The sequence below is a fragment of the Jaculus jaculus genome, chromosome 1 (genome assembly GCF_020740685.1).
Source record: "Jaculus jaculus isolate mJacJac1 chromosome 1, mJacJac1.mat.Y.cur, whole genome shotgun sequence".
Lineage (NCBI taxonomy): Eukaryota > Metazoa > Chordata > Mammalia > Rodentia > Dipodidae > Jaculus > Jaculus jaculus.
The window spans coordinates 120483662-120499020 of NC_059102.1; the positions used below are offsets into that span (position 1 = coordinate 120483662).

At 51.8% G+C, this 15359-nt stretch overlaps 1 protein-coding gene across 6 annotated transcripts in view; it reads right to left on the reverse strand.

Moving 5' to 3' along the window:
* Epb41l4b (erythrocyte membrane protein band 4.1 like 4B) overlaps positions 1-14013 on the reverse strand; it is a 170725-nt gene extending 156712 nt beyond the window's left edge. For 5 of the 6 annotated variants that reach the window (XM_045160207.1, XM_004657052.2, XM_045160198.1 and 2 more), the window contains exon 1: positions 13708-14013. In XM_045160207.1, coding sequence (XP_045016142.1) covers positions 13708-14013 — 306 coding nt within the window. Of the gene's footprint in view, positions 1-5803; positions 5904-13707 lie in introns of those variants that run through there. The other variant, XM_045160214.1, reaches the window with a different exon arrangement.
* Positions 14014-15359: the final 1346 nt, after the last annotated feature.

Genomic DNA, 15359 nt, shown 5'->3' on the forward strand with positions numbered 1-15359 from the left:
ATATATTTGACATACCATGTTTGGAACTTGTTTTAGGGTAACTGGGAGAGGGAACAGGGGTGGGCATAAATGAGTTCCACACTGGTAAGTACTGAAGCCTGACCTCATGACATGTACTTAGGGTGCATAGATGGCTCTCTTTACTTTTTAATATGTCTACATATTTTCACTAAAACATGTGTGTGGGGCTGGAGAGATGGCTTAGTGGTTAAGTGCTTGCCTGTGAAGCCTAAGGACCCCGGTTTGAGACTTGATTCCCCAGCACCCATGTCAGCCAGATGCCCAAGGGGGCGCACACATCTGGAGTTCGTTTGCACTGGCTGAAGGCCCTGGTGTGCCCATTCTCTCTCTCTCTTTCTCTCTATCTGCCTCTTTCTCTGTCTGTCGCTCTCAAAAAATAAAAAAAATTTAAAAAGTGTGTGTGTGCGCACATGTTCATGTGTGTGGGTGCACATGCGTGCACATGCATGTGGAGGTCAAAGGATAACCTCAGGTGTCCTTCTTCATGCACTATCCACCCTTTTCTAGACAGGGTCTCTCACTGGCCTGGCACTGACCAAATAAACTAGACCAGCTCTGCTTCCTCAGTGCTGGGATCACGAGCACACACCACCATGCCCAGCATTTTTTACGTGGGTACTAGGATCAAACTCAGGTCTTCATGCTTAATCAGCAAGTGTTTTACCAGCTGAGCTACCCAGCTAGCCTCAATATAAAAGGCATTTTTCAAAAAGTGAGCAGAAGGTAGAAGCCCACATATCCTGCCATTTCTTACCACAAGCCCTCAGCAGCTACTCGCTGCAGTCCATTCCCAGTGAGGAAAGACAAGGGGAGGGAGCCCGTGGCCTGGGGAGGGGGCCTCAAGTATCCTTGTATGATCCACTGAGATGACCTAGGCTGGGGGAGACTAGAAGGCAATCTTTTAGAGGAAAACACAGTAAGAAATGTGCTGCTGTACCCAAAGACAGGCAAAAATCATACAGCAGGGCTGGAGAGATGACTTAGCAGTTAAGCACTCGCCTGTGAAGCCTAAGGACCCCGGTTCCCCAGGACCCACATAAGCCAGATGCACAAGGTGGTGCACACATCTGGAGTTTGTTTGCAGTGGCTGGAGGCCCTGGCACACCCATATTCTCTCTCTCTCTCTTCTCTATCACTCTCAAATAAATAAATAAAAATAAACAAAAAAATCATACAGCAGAGCATCCCAGAGGGAAATACAGGTGCCTGAGAAACTTAAAAACAACTTTACCAGATCTGGGAGATGCTCAGTGAATATGCTGGGTGCCTGGATGCAGATCCCCAGACCCAGGGGACGCAGGAAGCAGTGGAGGGCTGCTGTAATCTCAGAATTACAGTGAGGAGGGAGGTGGAGACAGGACATGCCTATACTCACAAACATGAACACGTACCAAATAATATTTTGAAAATGAGAACACAATTATACCAACAATTGGGGAAAAGTAAAGACCAAGGCCATGGAGTCTGGCTCAGTGGTAAAGCATCTGCCTAGCATCCAAGAGGACCTGGGTCCAATCCCCAGCATTTCCCCTTGACACACACACACACACACACACACACACACACACTGAAGACTACAAGTGTGTCCCATCAATCCCACTAGACTGGTAAAATAAAACAAAGAAAGCTGCACAATGGGTTAAGTGTTAAGTGAAGAGATCAGTGATGCTTTTACAGGCTGCCGGGATGCTGGAAAGCAATTCTGCAGCACAGTAGAAGTCCAGCCTACCCTCCCTGCCTCCCAGGTACACATCCACAAGAGAAGCTTATCCACAGACCTAGTCCAGAAAGCTCAAAGCACTGTTTTTCTAATAGCCCCAAGCGGGAAAAAAAAAAAATCCCAAGTGTCTCCAAAGCATAAACCGACCCCATTACAGTCACACGGCACAGAAGCTACAGCAGTCCAAATACTTCACCGGCAGACGAACCTCACAAGCACACGCTGCGCGGAAAGGCCGCAGCTCATAAACATGAAAAGCCAACAACAACGCGTTGGGACTTGAGGAAGGTGCCTGAGAAGGGGCATGCGGGGGATTCTCCACACTAGTAAATGGTCTGCGTTTAAGTTTAGTAGTGGGTACAAGGGTGTGCATTGTATCACTTTCCTTTCAACTCTCCATCTGTAGAAAGTCTAACTAGGTGTGGTAGCTCATACTTGTAATCCCAGCACTTGGGAGGCTGGGGTAGAAGGATCACTATAGAAACCCAAGTTGGACTACATAGTGAGTTCTAGGCCAATCTGGGACAGAGTGAGAATGTGGCTTAAAAAAAAGGGCCTGTATTTATGTTTCATTGTTAATTTTTTTTAATGTCCTGGATAGAGGACTTGCCAATACTGAGCAATTCAGACAAAAATCCAGGGAGAGAAATATACATGCCATCATATATTCCCAAACTAAAAGTGCTGGAGGCTACTCAGCACAAAGCAAGCCCCCGGAGAGATGCTGGAATCCCAGTAAAACCAGGAGGTGAGGGCCAGACCCATCCACGTCTCCAGTGGCAACATCACTACTGCTGAGTGGGCAGCATGGAGCCACCACGGCCCAGAACGCACAGCACTCCCTGACCGGGTGAGTGGGCAGAGACCGTGCAGTGCACACACATGCTACAGAGAGGAACACTGCTGAGCCATGCAGGCAGGACAGGCGCGGAGCATTCCACTTAATGAGGTGCCCAGAGCAATCGACTTCACAGGGACAAAATACAGGAGCCAGGGATGAGGGGAGCTGGGGGATTAGTGGCAAATGGAAGGTGGGCAGTGCTAATGGTTACCCAGCAATGTAAATGTCCTTGAGGCCACTGAGCTTTGCGCCTAAAAATGGTTTAAAATGGTAAATTTTATGTTATTTCGGAGTAGGTACAGCTGAGCAGGTAACCAGGCAGGCCCAGCATTATCAGGACACCCTGAAGTGACCCTGAGCTGAGGTCACCATACAGATGACAATATTTAGATGAGAAAACGTTCAGGAGGAGGGCCCACAGAGCCACAGGGTGTCACAACACTGCAGGCACCTGCTGACCCAACAGGTGCTCTCCCGGCTAGGCGGGCCAGCAGGGTGGATGGCCATCCTGCCCCTGGCACCGAGGCTCAGCAGTAAGCACCAAGCATGTTCCAGAGAATCCCACAGTGGGACAGAACCCTGAGGAATCTTCTAATTCCCAGCCACAGTTAAGAAAAAAGCTGGACACTTGGCCAGCTGAGACTGACGAAAAGATTCAGAAAAAAAGTACTGAGAAGTGGCACACATGACCCAAACTGCAGAGATGGCGAGGTAGTATGTGCCGGAGGACCAGGCACCTTTACTTGTAGCATGGAACTCTGTCCTCCCCAGGGAGTTCCAGGAACACACCGCGAATGAGGAAGGCTGCGTGCGAACGGCGCAGGACACCTAAATCAGATCTGGCTCCACCACACTCTGGCCGTCTGCTCTTGGAGAACCCCTGCAAGGAGATGACTGTCTTGCCAAGCAAAAGCCTTTGAGGGAAACAACACAAGTTTTGTAAGCCTCGGAGGTTGGAAGCGCGTACAGGAGGGCACAGGTACCCTGCGTATTGACCTCCAGCCCCCAGAGACGACAGGAAGGCAGAGGCAGGTATTACTCACAGCCACACGCAGAGTACCAGGGCAGATTCAAGACATCCAGAAGAGGCATGGAGAAGGCGCCAAAGCGCCAAGAAGTGTGTCAGAAGGCTTGCACAGGAGGAAAAACACGCTACAAAGGGCCAGGCGGGTGAGGTCGGTCGGCGGCAGAATGCTTGCCCACTCATGTGCAAGGCCCTGAATTGGATCCCGAGGCCCACAAAAACAGAGCAAAACAAAACCACCGTGCTTACAAACATGCATCTCAAAACACACAGGCCGAGAGGAACAAAGTGAAACCAAGTGGTTGCTACTCAGCAGGATGGGGCTATGAAAAATGCTTTTATTGGTATTAATTTTAATGTTTGATGGCTAAGCACTCATATGCAATGTGGTCTGCTTCCAGATGCTGAAAGATGATGGCCATCAGAGTAGAATGCACCCTCAAGAAACTGCTCAGCTAGTCTGAATGAAGGTGCAAGCCTGGGCTCTGGAAGTCCCAGGCAGCCTGCAAGGTTTGAGAGTCCCCACGCACCTACAGGCTTGGAACTCACTTGGCCCTCTGTGTCTAGCCCATGGGCCTGAGAGTTCTCAGACCAACACCTCTTCCAGGCCGGCTCCGCTTGAAGCTAGACTTGACTTTATTGGCTAGGCGGTTTCCGGCGAGTTTCTTAACCCGTCTGCTAAGCCCTCACTCTCTCCTGTACAAATCAGGGATAAGGGCAGTCTTCAGGAGTATTCTACACGATAATCCCAGCTGCTCAGAGCATGGAGCCAGGCCCAGCATCCAAAATTCAGTCAGCCTCTCAATCCCTAGTTCAGGGCACTTATCTGCACTTCAAAGGACCCCTGCTCACTCCTGCAAGACCCAGGGACACAGCCAGAGTTCCCGATCCTCCCCACCCCAGGAGCCCTGGGAATGAGTAGGTTTTCTGGCTCCCATCCTCCATGTGTTTGCACCTGCGGTCTGGATACCTTTCCAACAAAATCTAACAGCCGCACTCCTACCCTATGCATCCTCTGAGACAAATCCCAGTCACTCTGGGCATCACACCTCCTCCAACTCCACCCCACAGTTCAGCATCTCCCTCCTGCCCTCATTTCACTACATGTGGGGTAATGTGTCTGCCATAGTCTGAGAGCTGAAGAAACCATCTTCTTTCTTTCTCTCTCTCCTTCCCTCCCTCCTTCCCTTCCCGCCTCTCACATTCCTGCCAATGCTTAACAAAACAGAAGAGCCCGTGGACCTTTGTTAACTACTGAACATTTACCTTGTATAAGCAAACACATTTTGGAAGGACTTTGAAATGGACATTAAAATCAAGTGCAGCAGCCAGGACTAGAGATGACCATCAAGACACAATGCACCCTCAAGCAACTGCATTCAACCACAGACTGACCAAAGATGCCAACACAGGCTCTGGAACTCCCAAGTGGTCTACCAAGGCAGAAATCCCCTCCACACCCCCACCCCCCACCCCCGTGAGGCTCACAGGCATCCATTTACATGTGGACCTCTGCGACAGGCTCAGACCACACCGGCCTGTCCCATGCCCAGCCCACCTGACAGTTCTCAGACCAGCATCTCTTCTGGGCAGACTGTGCTTGAGGTTGCAGAAAACATGAGATCAGGGAGAATGGAGTAAAGGGGGCACTTAAGCAGACTGGTAGCCAGCTCTGATTAGGAGCCATCACTGGCACCCCTGGATGGACAAGGGCTGAGACCTCCCCCAGCTGATGCTCCCAGATGCAAGGAACTCAGAGGCCACATCAACGAGACCTCTAACCCACAGGCTGGTAGGAGGAGGTGAGTGGGAGAAAGAGGGTGAGCTTGCTTCTCACCCGGGAGGTCAGCTCAGAAGACCAGCAGCACTGCAGGGCTCCCGGGGAGCGTACGTAAGAAGCGGGTGAAGGACCGCACGGACTCAGGGTGTACAGACCTTCCTATCCAACTGGGCTGGTGAGGAGAGAGGCTCCCATAGGTCCATGTTAGTTCATCATGTAAAATACCTGTTTACATATAAACACAAAGGCTTTTAAAATGTAGATGGGGATGGCGCCATAATTTGCCAGTGGTTACAACCTCTGATGAAATCTGAGATGCTGTTTTAATGTCCCCTGCCTCCCTGTACTTTCTAATCCTTCTGCTGCAAACCTGTTCTAAACAAGCGATGAAAGCGGGGGCGGGACACACACACCAACCTGAATAAAACATGCTCATGAATCAGCAGGCAATGCTGGCAGTGTGCGGCAGCCTGGACACGTGGTGGACAGGGAATGCAGATCCCTGCCGGAAAAGGCCCTACTCTAGGCGCAGCAGAGAGGCAGGAGGGGACATCCATCCCATCGGCAGATAGCTGACAAAAGGGGTTCAGCAGTGGAAAGGATGCAAATTGTACGAAGAGAAAGATCTCTGTAGTTATGAGGGCTAAAAGTCTTTAAGTCTCTACATATTTTAAGGGCAGGGCCCACCCCCACCAGCCTCCTGCTATTTCAAATCCAAGGACAGAATTCAGTGAGATTATGCACGTGGAAGTGCTTAGCAGGTTAATATTTGCTCAGAGGCCTGTACTTCTGTAGGGTCATATTACTGGCCCTGGAGACACTGGGGAGTTCTCCCCGGACCAGACCTCTCCCATGCTCACACTGACTAGAGTGGCACCAGGGTTAGGTATCTAGTCTTTATCAAAACCCACCAGGGAAGGGGGAATACCACCCATCTCTCTCACCTCCATCCCCAGAACGGCTCACCTTATAGAAGGAAGAATGTTTTCATGTTTTGTTGTTATGAAAACAACACAAACTCATGTTCCATTGTGCATGCCTATGCAAGGTTCCCAGACTCATTCACGGAAAAACAGGGGAATAAGGCAAGCACTTCAAGGCTATCCTTAGCCCATACTTACATTGCAGATAGAAGAGAAAACCACCCAGAGGCCTGAGGTGACATGAGGCAGGCAGGGTAAGTTACCGGAGGCAGCCAGAGCTTTGGGAAGGTCCCACATGGTTTCTCACTTCTAACAAAGGAGGGTGAGGACACGACGAGCCTCCATGCTCTACAGTCACTCTGCCTTCATCTTGCTATTCTCCTAAAAACATACCTGACTCCACTGGGAGCTGCCCTGGCCATCTGTACCCTCTGAGCCAAGGCCTCAACCACTCCTCTCCTGAACTGGACTACTGCCACAGCACAGCTGGCCCAGCCTCCACTCCACTGTGACAGATACAGGTTCCTTCAAACACAGCTCAACTCCCAGGTAAAAGACTGACAACACCTGCTACACACACTACCCACAGCAGGCTTTTAGGCACAGGGCACCCGTCCTTGATCGTCACTGTTCAAGGGCCAGGGTGTTTCTGAGGGTATGCGAGGACCCTCATCCCAACCTGTTTTAGAATCCTCTACAGTGGAGAGCCTGTGAAAAGCCTAGCTTCCTGAACTAAGCCACGAACTCTTGGCGCAGGCTCTGTGAATTTTAATTCTAGGGGTGAGACTGGGCTAGGGGCCTTCACATGGGCAGGACTCCCTGACAGATGCCTACAGTCCTAGCACAGGGAAGGCGGACGCAGGAAAATTTCTACACCTGGGAGTTCCAGATTATCCTGAACAACATAGTGAAAACTCATCTGTGTGTGTGTACGTATGCATGTGTATGTATACATACATGTGGAGGCTAGGGGACACCTCATAATGTCATCCTCAGGTATAATGTCCACCTCATTTTTTGAGGTAGGGTCTCACTTGCCTGGAGCTCACCAAATAGGCTAGATGGGGGCCAGTGAGCTCCAGGGATCTACTTATCTCTGCCTCTCCAACACTAAGATTACAAATATATGGCTTTTATGAGCCTCAGCAACCAATCTCAGGACCTCATGCTTGGAAGGCAAACACTTTTTTTTTTTTTAATTTTTATTTATTTATTTTATTTGAGAGCAACAGACACAGAGAGAAAGACAGATAGAGGGAGAGAGAGAGAATGGGCGCGCCAGGGCTTCCAGCCTCTGCAAACGAACTCCAGACGCGTGCGCCCCCTTGTGCATCTGGCTAACGTGGGACCTGGGGAACCGAGCCTCAAACCGGGGTTCTTAGGCTTCACAGGCAAGCGCTTAACCGCTAAGCCATCTCTCCAGCCCGGAAGGCAAACACTTTACTGACTGAGCTATCTCCCAATCCTAAAGCCTCATCTTGGAAAAAAGAAAAAAAAAAAAGAAAGAAAGTGGGGGGAGGGAGTATATTATCATGGGATATTTTTTATAATCATGGAAGTTGTTAATAAAAAATAAATCTCTAGGCCAGCCTGGGACTACAGAGTGAGTTCCAGGTCAGCCTGGGCTAGAGTGAGACCCTACCTCAGGTAGGGTGGGGGCTCCAAGATGAATGCCACGTACACTAAAGTTAGAAAATCATTTTGCTAAGAGTTTCACACTGATTTAGAAAATCAATCCTACTTGTAACTACCATGTCAGAATGAGTGATACTAATTCTAGCATCCTGTTAATGGTCCTCTTCTCTACACCTTCCCAGAGTGGCTTATTCCAACTGTCAAACTAAGAGACTAAAAGGAAGTCACTTTATACTCCAAGACTTCAGTTTCCCATATACACAGTGGGTATGTTGGGCCAGAGGTTTCCATCCCTGAGAATCCAACTCTCTGGGAACCTTCAGAGGGGCCTCTTTTCTCATCCAAAGTGAAACATTTTTTTTTTTTTAAGCATCTTTTATACCACATCCTACTAAATGAACAATGGTTAGCCTCCCTAGTACTGTCACTTTTTTTTTTTTTTTTGGTTTTTCGAAATAGGGTTTCAATCTAGCCCAGGCTGACCTGGAATTCACTATGGAGTCTCAGGGTGGCCTTGAACTCATGGCAATCCTCCTACCTCTGCCTCCCAAGTGCTGAGATTAAAGGCATGTGCCACCATGCCCAGCTACTTTAAAAAAAAAATAATGTCCATTACTACATTTTCTTCAAATCCTTTACAAAGAAAAGGAATGAGAAGTTTATTTATTATATATTACAAAGAAAAGGAAAGACAAGTTTATAAAGTTAAAGTTTCTGGGGCTGGAGAAATGGCTCCGTGGTTAAGGTACTTACCTACAAAGTCTAACCACCCGGGGTTCGATTCCCTAGTACCCACATAAAACCAGATGCACAAAGTGGTGCATGCATCTGAAGATCATTTGTAGGGGCTGGAGGCCCTGATGTGTCCATTCTCTCTGTCTGTCTCTTCCTGCTTATAAATAATAAATAAAAATTTTTTTAAAAAAAATGTAATGTCTGGCCTAGGGAGATAGCTCAGTGTTCAAAAGTGCTTGCTTGCACAAGCCTAACACCTAGAGTTTGGATCTAAAATGGATACAAGTAGTGTGTGTGTCTAGAATCCCAGGGTGCCAGACATGGGAGGGAGAGTCAAGAGAGTACTCAAGCCCAAGGGCCAGTCACTCTGGCACTGGCAAAGGCAAAACAAGAAAGACCCTGTCCAAACAAGGTGGACAACAAGGAATGGCTCCCGAGGTTTTCCTCTGACTTCCATATGCATTCCTACACACCTACACACACACCTACGCGCGCGCACGCACACAAATTTCAAATTACAATTTCCTAGCAACCCTTCAGCATCGTGCTGTTTACTAAGGCATTTTATATTTATTTCATCCACTCGTTTTATTTTTAAAATGTTTTATTATTTGCAAGCAGAAAGAGGGGGTTGGAAGAGTGAGAGAATGGGCACACCAGGGCCTCTTGCCACTACAAATGAACGCCAGATGCATGCCTGCTTTGTGCATCTGGCTCCACGTTGGGTACCGGTGATTTGAACTCTGGCTGTCAGGTTTTACAAGCAAGTGCATTTAACCACAGAGCCATGTCTCCAGACCATACCCACCCATTTTAAAGACAGGGAAATAAATTCTAAGAGAGCTAAAGTTGCCCGGGGCAAACACAGTCAGGCTGTAAGATAACACTGGAATTCTCCATGTTTGCACAGTACCCATGAGTCAATGCTGAGTTCCAGATACAGTGAGAGCAACTACACCAACTGCTACATTGGCCAACCAGCTGACCCCTGCAAAGCGTGGTGGGAGTGCTAACTGGCAGTCACACACCCTAACAGCTCTGTGCATGAGCTGCTGCTAGAAGATGGCACGTACACACAGTCAAGGGTAGGGGAGGAGGCTAAGCAGAGGCTGCCCAGGCACAAGGGGATGCCAGGGATTTAGTCAACAGAGAACTAATACGAGGCAACAGTGGCTGCTGCTGCCAAGCTCATCAGCGGGATCCGCAGCCGCGTTCATAGAAGGAAAGGACAGCCAGGCTCCAGGCTCCTCCAGCCTGCCCTGCTCAGACAGGACCACACCGGAGGGCTGGACTCCGACAGCAGAGGTGCTCTCCATGGGAGGCCAGGTTTTCTGAAGAGCAGTGGTCCCTGGAGCACCGAGTGATACCTGGGAGCAGAGTTTGTACAGCAAGCCCACTGTGGACTGCATGGCCCGGAGGGTGGGGTTAAAAGACCCTTGCATTCTTGTTTTCTCAAAGATTGAGAAGCCATGGGCTATCCACAGCAAAGACTGAGAACACTCAAGATGGCTAGCAGATCCAACCTACCACCAGACGAGCCGGCTCCAAGGCTGCTGGAAAGGCCCACTGGAGAGAAGGATGACAGTGGCTTCTTCCTCGATTATGTATGACCAACTGGCCCAAGGCTTTGCCAAGGGCCAGTGGATTGAAGATTCTATCACTTCAAGCATCAAAAACTGCAAGAAGGGCTGGGAAAGATGGCTCAACAGGTAAGCGCTTGCCACAATCCTGAGGACCTGAGACATCCTGATTCCCTAGGACCCACATAAACAGCTAGGCATGGCCACACACATCTGTAACCCCAGTTCTGTGGGGAGCAGAGACCAGAGAATCACTGGGGCTCATGAAGACTACATCTGGTTCTCAGAGAAAGACCCTCCTCTCATGGAAATACGTGCGCGAGCGACAAGAGGAAGGACACTCAATGTTCTCCTCTGGCCTCTGCAGGTGCTCACAGGCACACACATCTGCATACACATGTGCAGATAGCACATACACACACACATTATATAGCATACACTACACACACAAAGAAAAAAGGGAGTAAGATTTTGTAAAAAATTTGAAAAAATGTACCAATGGACATTATAAAAACAAAAGTGAGCTATATCAGGGAGGCTAACCATTGCTCATTTACTAGAATGTGGTATCAAAAGATGCTCTTAAAATTTCATTTTGGATGAGATAAAAGGCCCCTCTGAAGGTTCTCAGAGGGTCGGGACAGCTCAGGAGCTAAGATGCTTGCCATACAAGCACGAGGACTTGAGTTCTAGTCCCAGCATCCATGTTACTTACACACACACACACACACACACACACACACACATATCCTCCTAATTCCCCCATCTCACCCCTGTGGAGCAACCCATCTGGGTGTGCCTCTCATATTAGCATCACACAGAATTAAAGAAAAAACAAAAAACTTCCAACTTTGTCTCCCAAGAACCTCCAGGCCATATTTCATTTACCTTTGTGTCCACGGCAGAGTTTAGCACCTTCAAGACACCCAATAAATGATGACTAAAATGCACCAAGGTGCCACAGCACAGTCACACTGAGGGTGTTACTGTGTTTGAGGCCATTTCAGAACACAAGTGTCTCTCCTGACTAGAGCTAATAAAATGTTTATGACAACACATTACCACTTTTGTATGTTGAGCAAAGGAATTCTGAGGCTGAGGCCACCAGAGGGTTCTAATTACAAAGGAGCCACAGTTAGCCTGGCCTAGTCTGTGGGTCTCTACGGAAGTGACCCATGGCAGAGAGGAAGCTTAGGGGTATCAAGGTCAAAGGTAAATCCTATCTATGTGACAAGCAACCAAACTAGGCCAGAGCCCAGAAAATAGTAAAAATCCACAAGTACAGAAGAACGCAGGGACAAGCAGAGTCATCAAAAGGACAGCATCAAAACAGAGTCGTGTGAAGTGGGTCTGAGGAACAGAGCAAATGCTACAGAATACAAATCCTTCCGGGACCTGGCCGCTTGGCACTAAACCTCAAAAGTGGGAAAATTAATTAGAGGAACTAACACTAAGATCTGGGAAGATTAGTGTAGGAGACTGAGCGATGTGGTTCTAATAACTAATAAATCTTTAAATCAATGAGCCGTGCTTATGGGTAATTTATCTTTCCTTCCTGAGAGCGCACATGGCAAAAGCCAGCATTTTTTTTTCCCCATTTGCTTTTAGCTATAGTGCACAGACATATCTGTGTGTATAAATAAAATTTGGGGTTTACTAAATTATATCTCAAAACCATCAAGAAATCTACCATTAAAAAAAACAACCCTGAGATGGAAGAGCTCTTTGTATCCTTTTATAAAGGGGAGAAACCTTTTAGGAAGCCAGTGTTCCCTTCCCCAGCGACAGCCAGGGCTCCACCAGCTGCAATAAGATATCATTCCAACCTGTTCATTTGTGTAGCTGTTTGGGTCTCTTTACCACCCATGCACCTTACTCCGTTTGCATTTTCGTCTCAGAAACACCACTTAAGCCTGTCGTAAACCTGACAGTAGCAGTACATTTCATAAACGAATTATCTCTGGGGAGCAGAGGAGAAAACCACCGGCAAGGAGCACTGTCAAAGTTCCCAAGCATAGCATTCCTTTGCCAGATGCGAACTACGCCACATCCTCTCTCCCACATCCTCTCTGGAAGCCAAGCTGCCCACTCAGAGGCAGACAGCCTGCTCACCTCTCCTCTCCTCCAGCTCTCAGGCCTCCTCTGCCTGCTGCATCAAAGCTCATTCCTGGGGAACAGTGACATTAATGCTTTTAAAAAGACAACAGCTCTCCACACGGGAGTGCTGGCACCTTTTCTATGAAAAGGCCTGAAAGGGTGTTTTCATAACAAACCGTTCTCCCCTATGGAGAGCACACAGAACCACAAAAAATGAAACTGCTATAAACCGAAACTCTTTAAATTAAACCTACAGGAGGAAGCATTAGAGCGCAAGCCACACAGGGTCTGCTTTTCCCATCTGATAGCCTTACAAGTACTATTTCCCTCCTCAAGTCTAAAGGATTCCTGCTTTCTTTGCAAGCCCTGCGGCCGATCTGTAACTCATCTCAGGCTCAATTACTGTGGTGTCCTCAGTCATATCCCAAGGAGTCCCCAAGGCACTGTCTGCCGCGCTGCCGGGTGTACAGTGGGCACTCAGTTAATACACGGGCTTGATTGGATCTGACTGGCCCCTTCAGCTACAAAGGCTGTTTGGTGGCCAGATGCCCAACTAGGGACAGCAGTGCTGGCCTGGCTTTCCGCTGGAGCTGGGCCTAGGTGCAACCACCTGTAGGTGGCTGGCCCCACGCATACTGCCTGAGGGCGTGGGGGTGAGTCCAGCGAGCCAGGCCTAAGAGCACCCCGGGCCAATTTCCAGAGCACCAAGGTCTCTTCAGGAGCAAAGCAGACCTAGGCTGAGAGTGGATTCCCAAATCGCTCCACCTGCCGAGAGACTGGGCAAAAGACGGGCTCTTTAGGATGAGAGTGGGGGGCAATCCAGGGAGGATCAGCAGAGAAGGGAAAGTGTCCTCCAACCCTCTCTCAAACTTGGGGCAACTGCTGGGCAGCAGGCAGGGCTTCTGTTCAGAGTCTCATCAAGGCCTAATGCCAAGTGCCAGACACCCCTCCACTCTTCCACGCCCCCCACCCGGACTGCCATGCACTGCTTTGAAAATTTCTACTCAATAATCCAACCTCAGAAAGGCCCCCAATGGAACCCGAGAAGCAGAAGGCCAACACCACCGGCCACCTGAGCCAAGGGGAGGGGACGCGAGACTTGGGGACCGTTTGCGCTGGGGGTGGGGATCCAAAAGACTAGTGGGCGCCCAAGACAGGGCCCTGGAGAAGGTCCAGCAGGGGATCCACACAGGGGTCACAAGGCAGAGGAGGGCTGGCAGGCTATGGGGGAGGGGAATCCCCCCACAAAGGTGCAAGGGGAGCGTCCCAGACAGAGGTAAGCAACGGGGCAGGGGTATGACGCCTCGAGGGGCGCCCAGTGCCGATGCCCGGGACGCGCCCCGCCACTCACCGGCAGGTCCACGCTCACTTCGGTTCCGTCGAGCAGGAAGACGCGGCAGTAGAGGGTGGCCTTGGCCGCGCCGGCTGCGGAGATGTGCACGGCAGCTCCTCCGGTGAGTAGGGGCCCGCCGCCAGCCGGGAACACGCTGCCCCCGGGAGCAGCGGGCAGCACCGAAGAGGCGGCGGCGGCGGCCGGGCCCCCCCGAAGTCCCCCGTCGCGCTCGTCCCCCAGCCCGGCGGCCCCGCGCCCCGCCGCGCCCCGAGCGTAGCGCTGCATGGAGCGGCGGCCAAAGGTCCGGCGCAGGAACCGCAGCATCCTGGCTGGGGGCGCCCCCTGCCTCCGCCCCCTGCGCCGCCGCGCCGCCGCCCGGGAGCGCCCCGACACGCCGTCAGTACCCGCCGCCTCCCGCGGGCTGCGGCCCGGAGCTCGTTCCCGCCCAAGCCGAGGCCAAGGCCGCGCTCCCGGCCGCCCGCGGGGTGCGTGGACCCGGCCAGGGCCGGCTGGGCTGGGCTGGCCGCGAGTGGCCGCGGGCGGGCGGGAGCGCCGGGGTAGCCCGCGCGCTCGGGGACCCACCGGAGTCCCTGCGCTGCAGCGGTCGCCGCCGCGCGCCCGCGCTCCCCGGGGTGGGCGGCCTGCTGCGCGCCGCTGCCCACGGGCCGGCTCCGGCTCCGGGCTGCGTGGGGTGGGGGGCCGGGGGGTTGGGGGGCGGACTGCGTGCGGCCGGCAGCTGCGGGCGGGCTCCCGCGCCGCGCGCCGGCCGAGGGCCAGCCGGAGCCGAACGCTGTGCTCGGCGTGCTCCCGGCGCGCTCGCTCCCGGGCCCAGGAGGTCCTCCCCACCCCGGCCGCCGCGGCCGCCCAGCGCCCTCTCCTCTCGCCGGCGCCCGCGGCCGGCCCCCCGCCTCCCACCTGGGAGGCTGCACCTCCGGCCGCCCGCCGCCGCCGGCACTGCAGCACGCCCTCCTCCCTCGGGGCTGCGCCGGGCCTCGCCAGCCGGGCCTGTGCTGCCCCCTGCCGGCCCCGGCGCCCCCCGCGGCGGCCGCCGCTGCTGTAGGTGCGCTCACGTGTGCGCACGTAGGTGAGCACACACGTGTTTCCGGCGCTCCGGACCCTGGACGTGTGTCCCAGGGGGCCCCCCTGGCTCCTGCAGGGAAAGCGAGACGGGAGGAATTCTCTCTCGGAAGGCTTGCCCCAGGGACCAAGGAAAAAAATAAGTAAATAAACCACGTCTGGAGAAAACAGCACTGTTTGCCCCTTCTGCAGAAAAGAAGGCGGAACTTGGTGACCTACAAGTTCCCTGCTACTTCATTAGATTCTATCAGCTGAGATAACAGCAGCGCGGGGGTAAGTGCAGTGAGCCAGGTCCCCCAGGGCACCCTAGGTCAATTCCCAGAGCCCCGGGGTCTCTTGGGCAGCAGCTAAGTTGGCCTGGTCTTGAGAGTTGGCTCCCAAATCACTGGACCTGCTGAGAGACTGTGAAAAAGAAGTCTTAGGGATGAGAGTGGGGGACAATCCAGAGTGTGCTCCAACCCTCTCGCCAACTTGGGGCGACTGCTGGGCAGCACGCAGGGCCTCTCTGTGCAGCGTCTCGTCAAGGCCTTGGATCCCCAGCACTCAGCTGGCAGCTGCATTAGCCTACCAAGGCCAAAGGACTCATTCCAAAT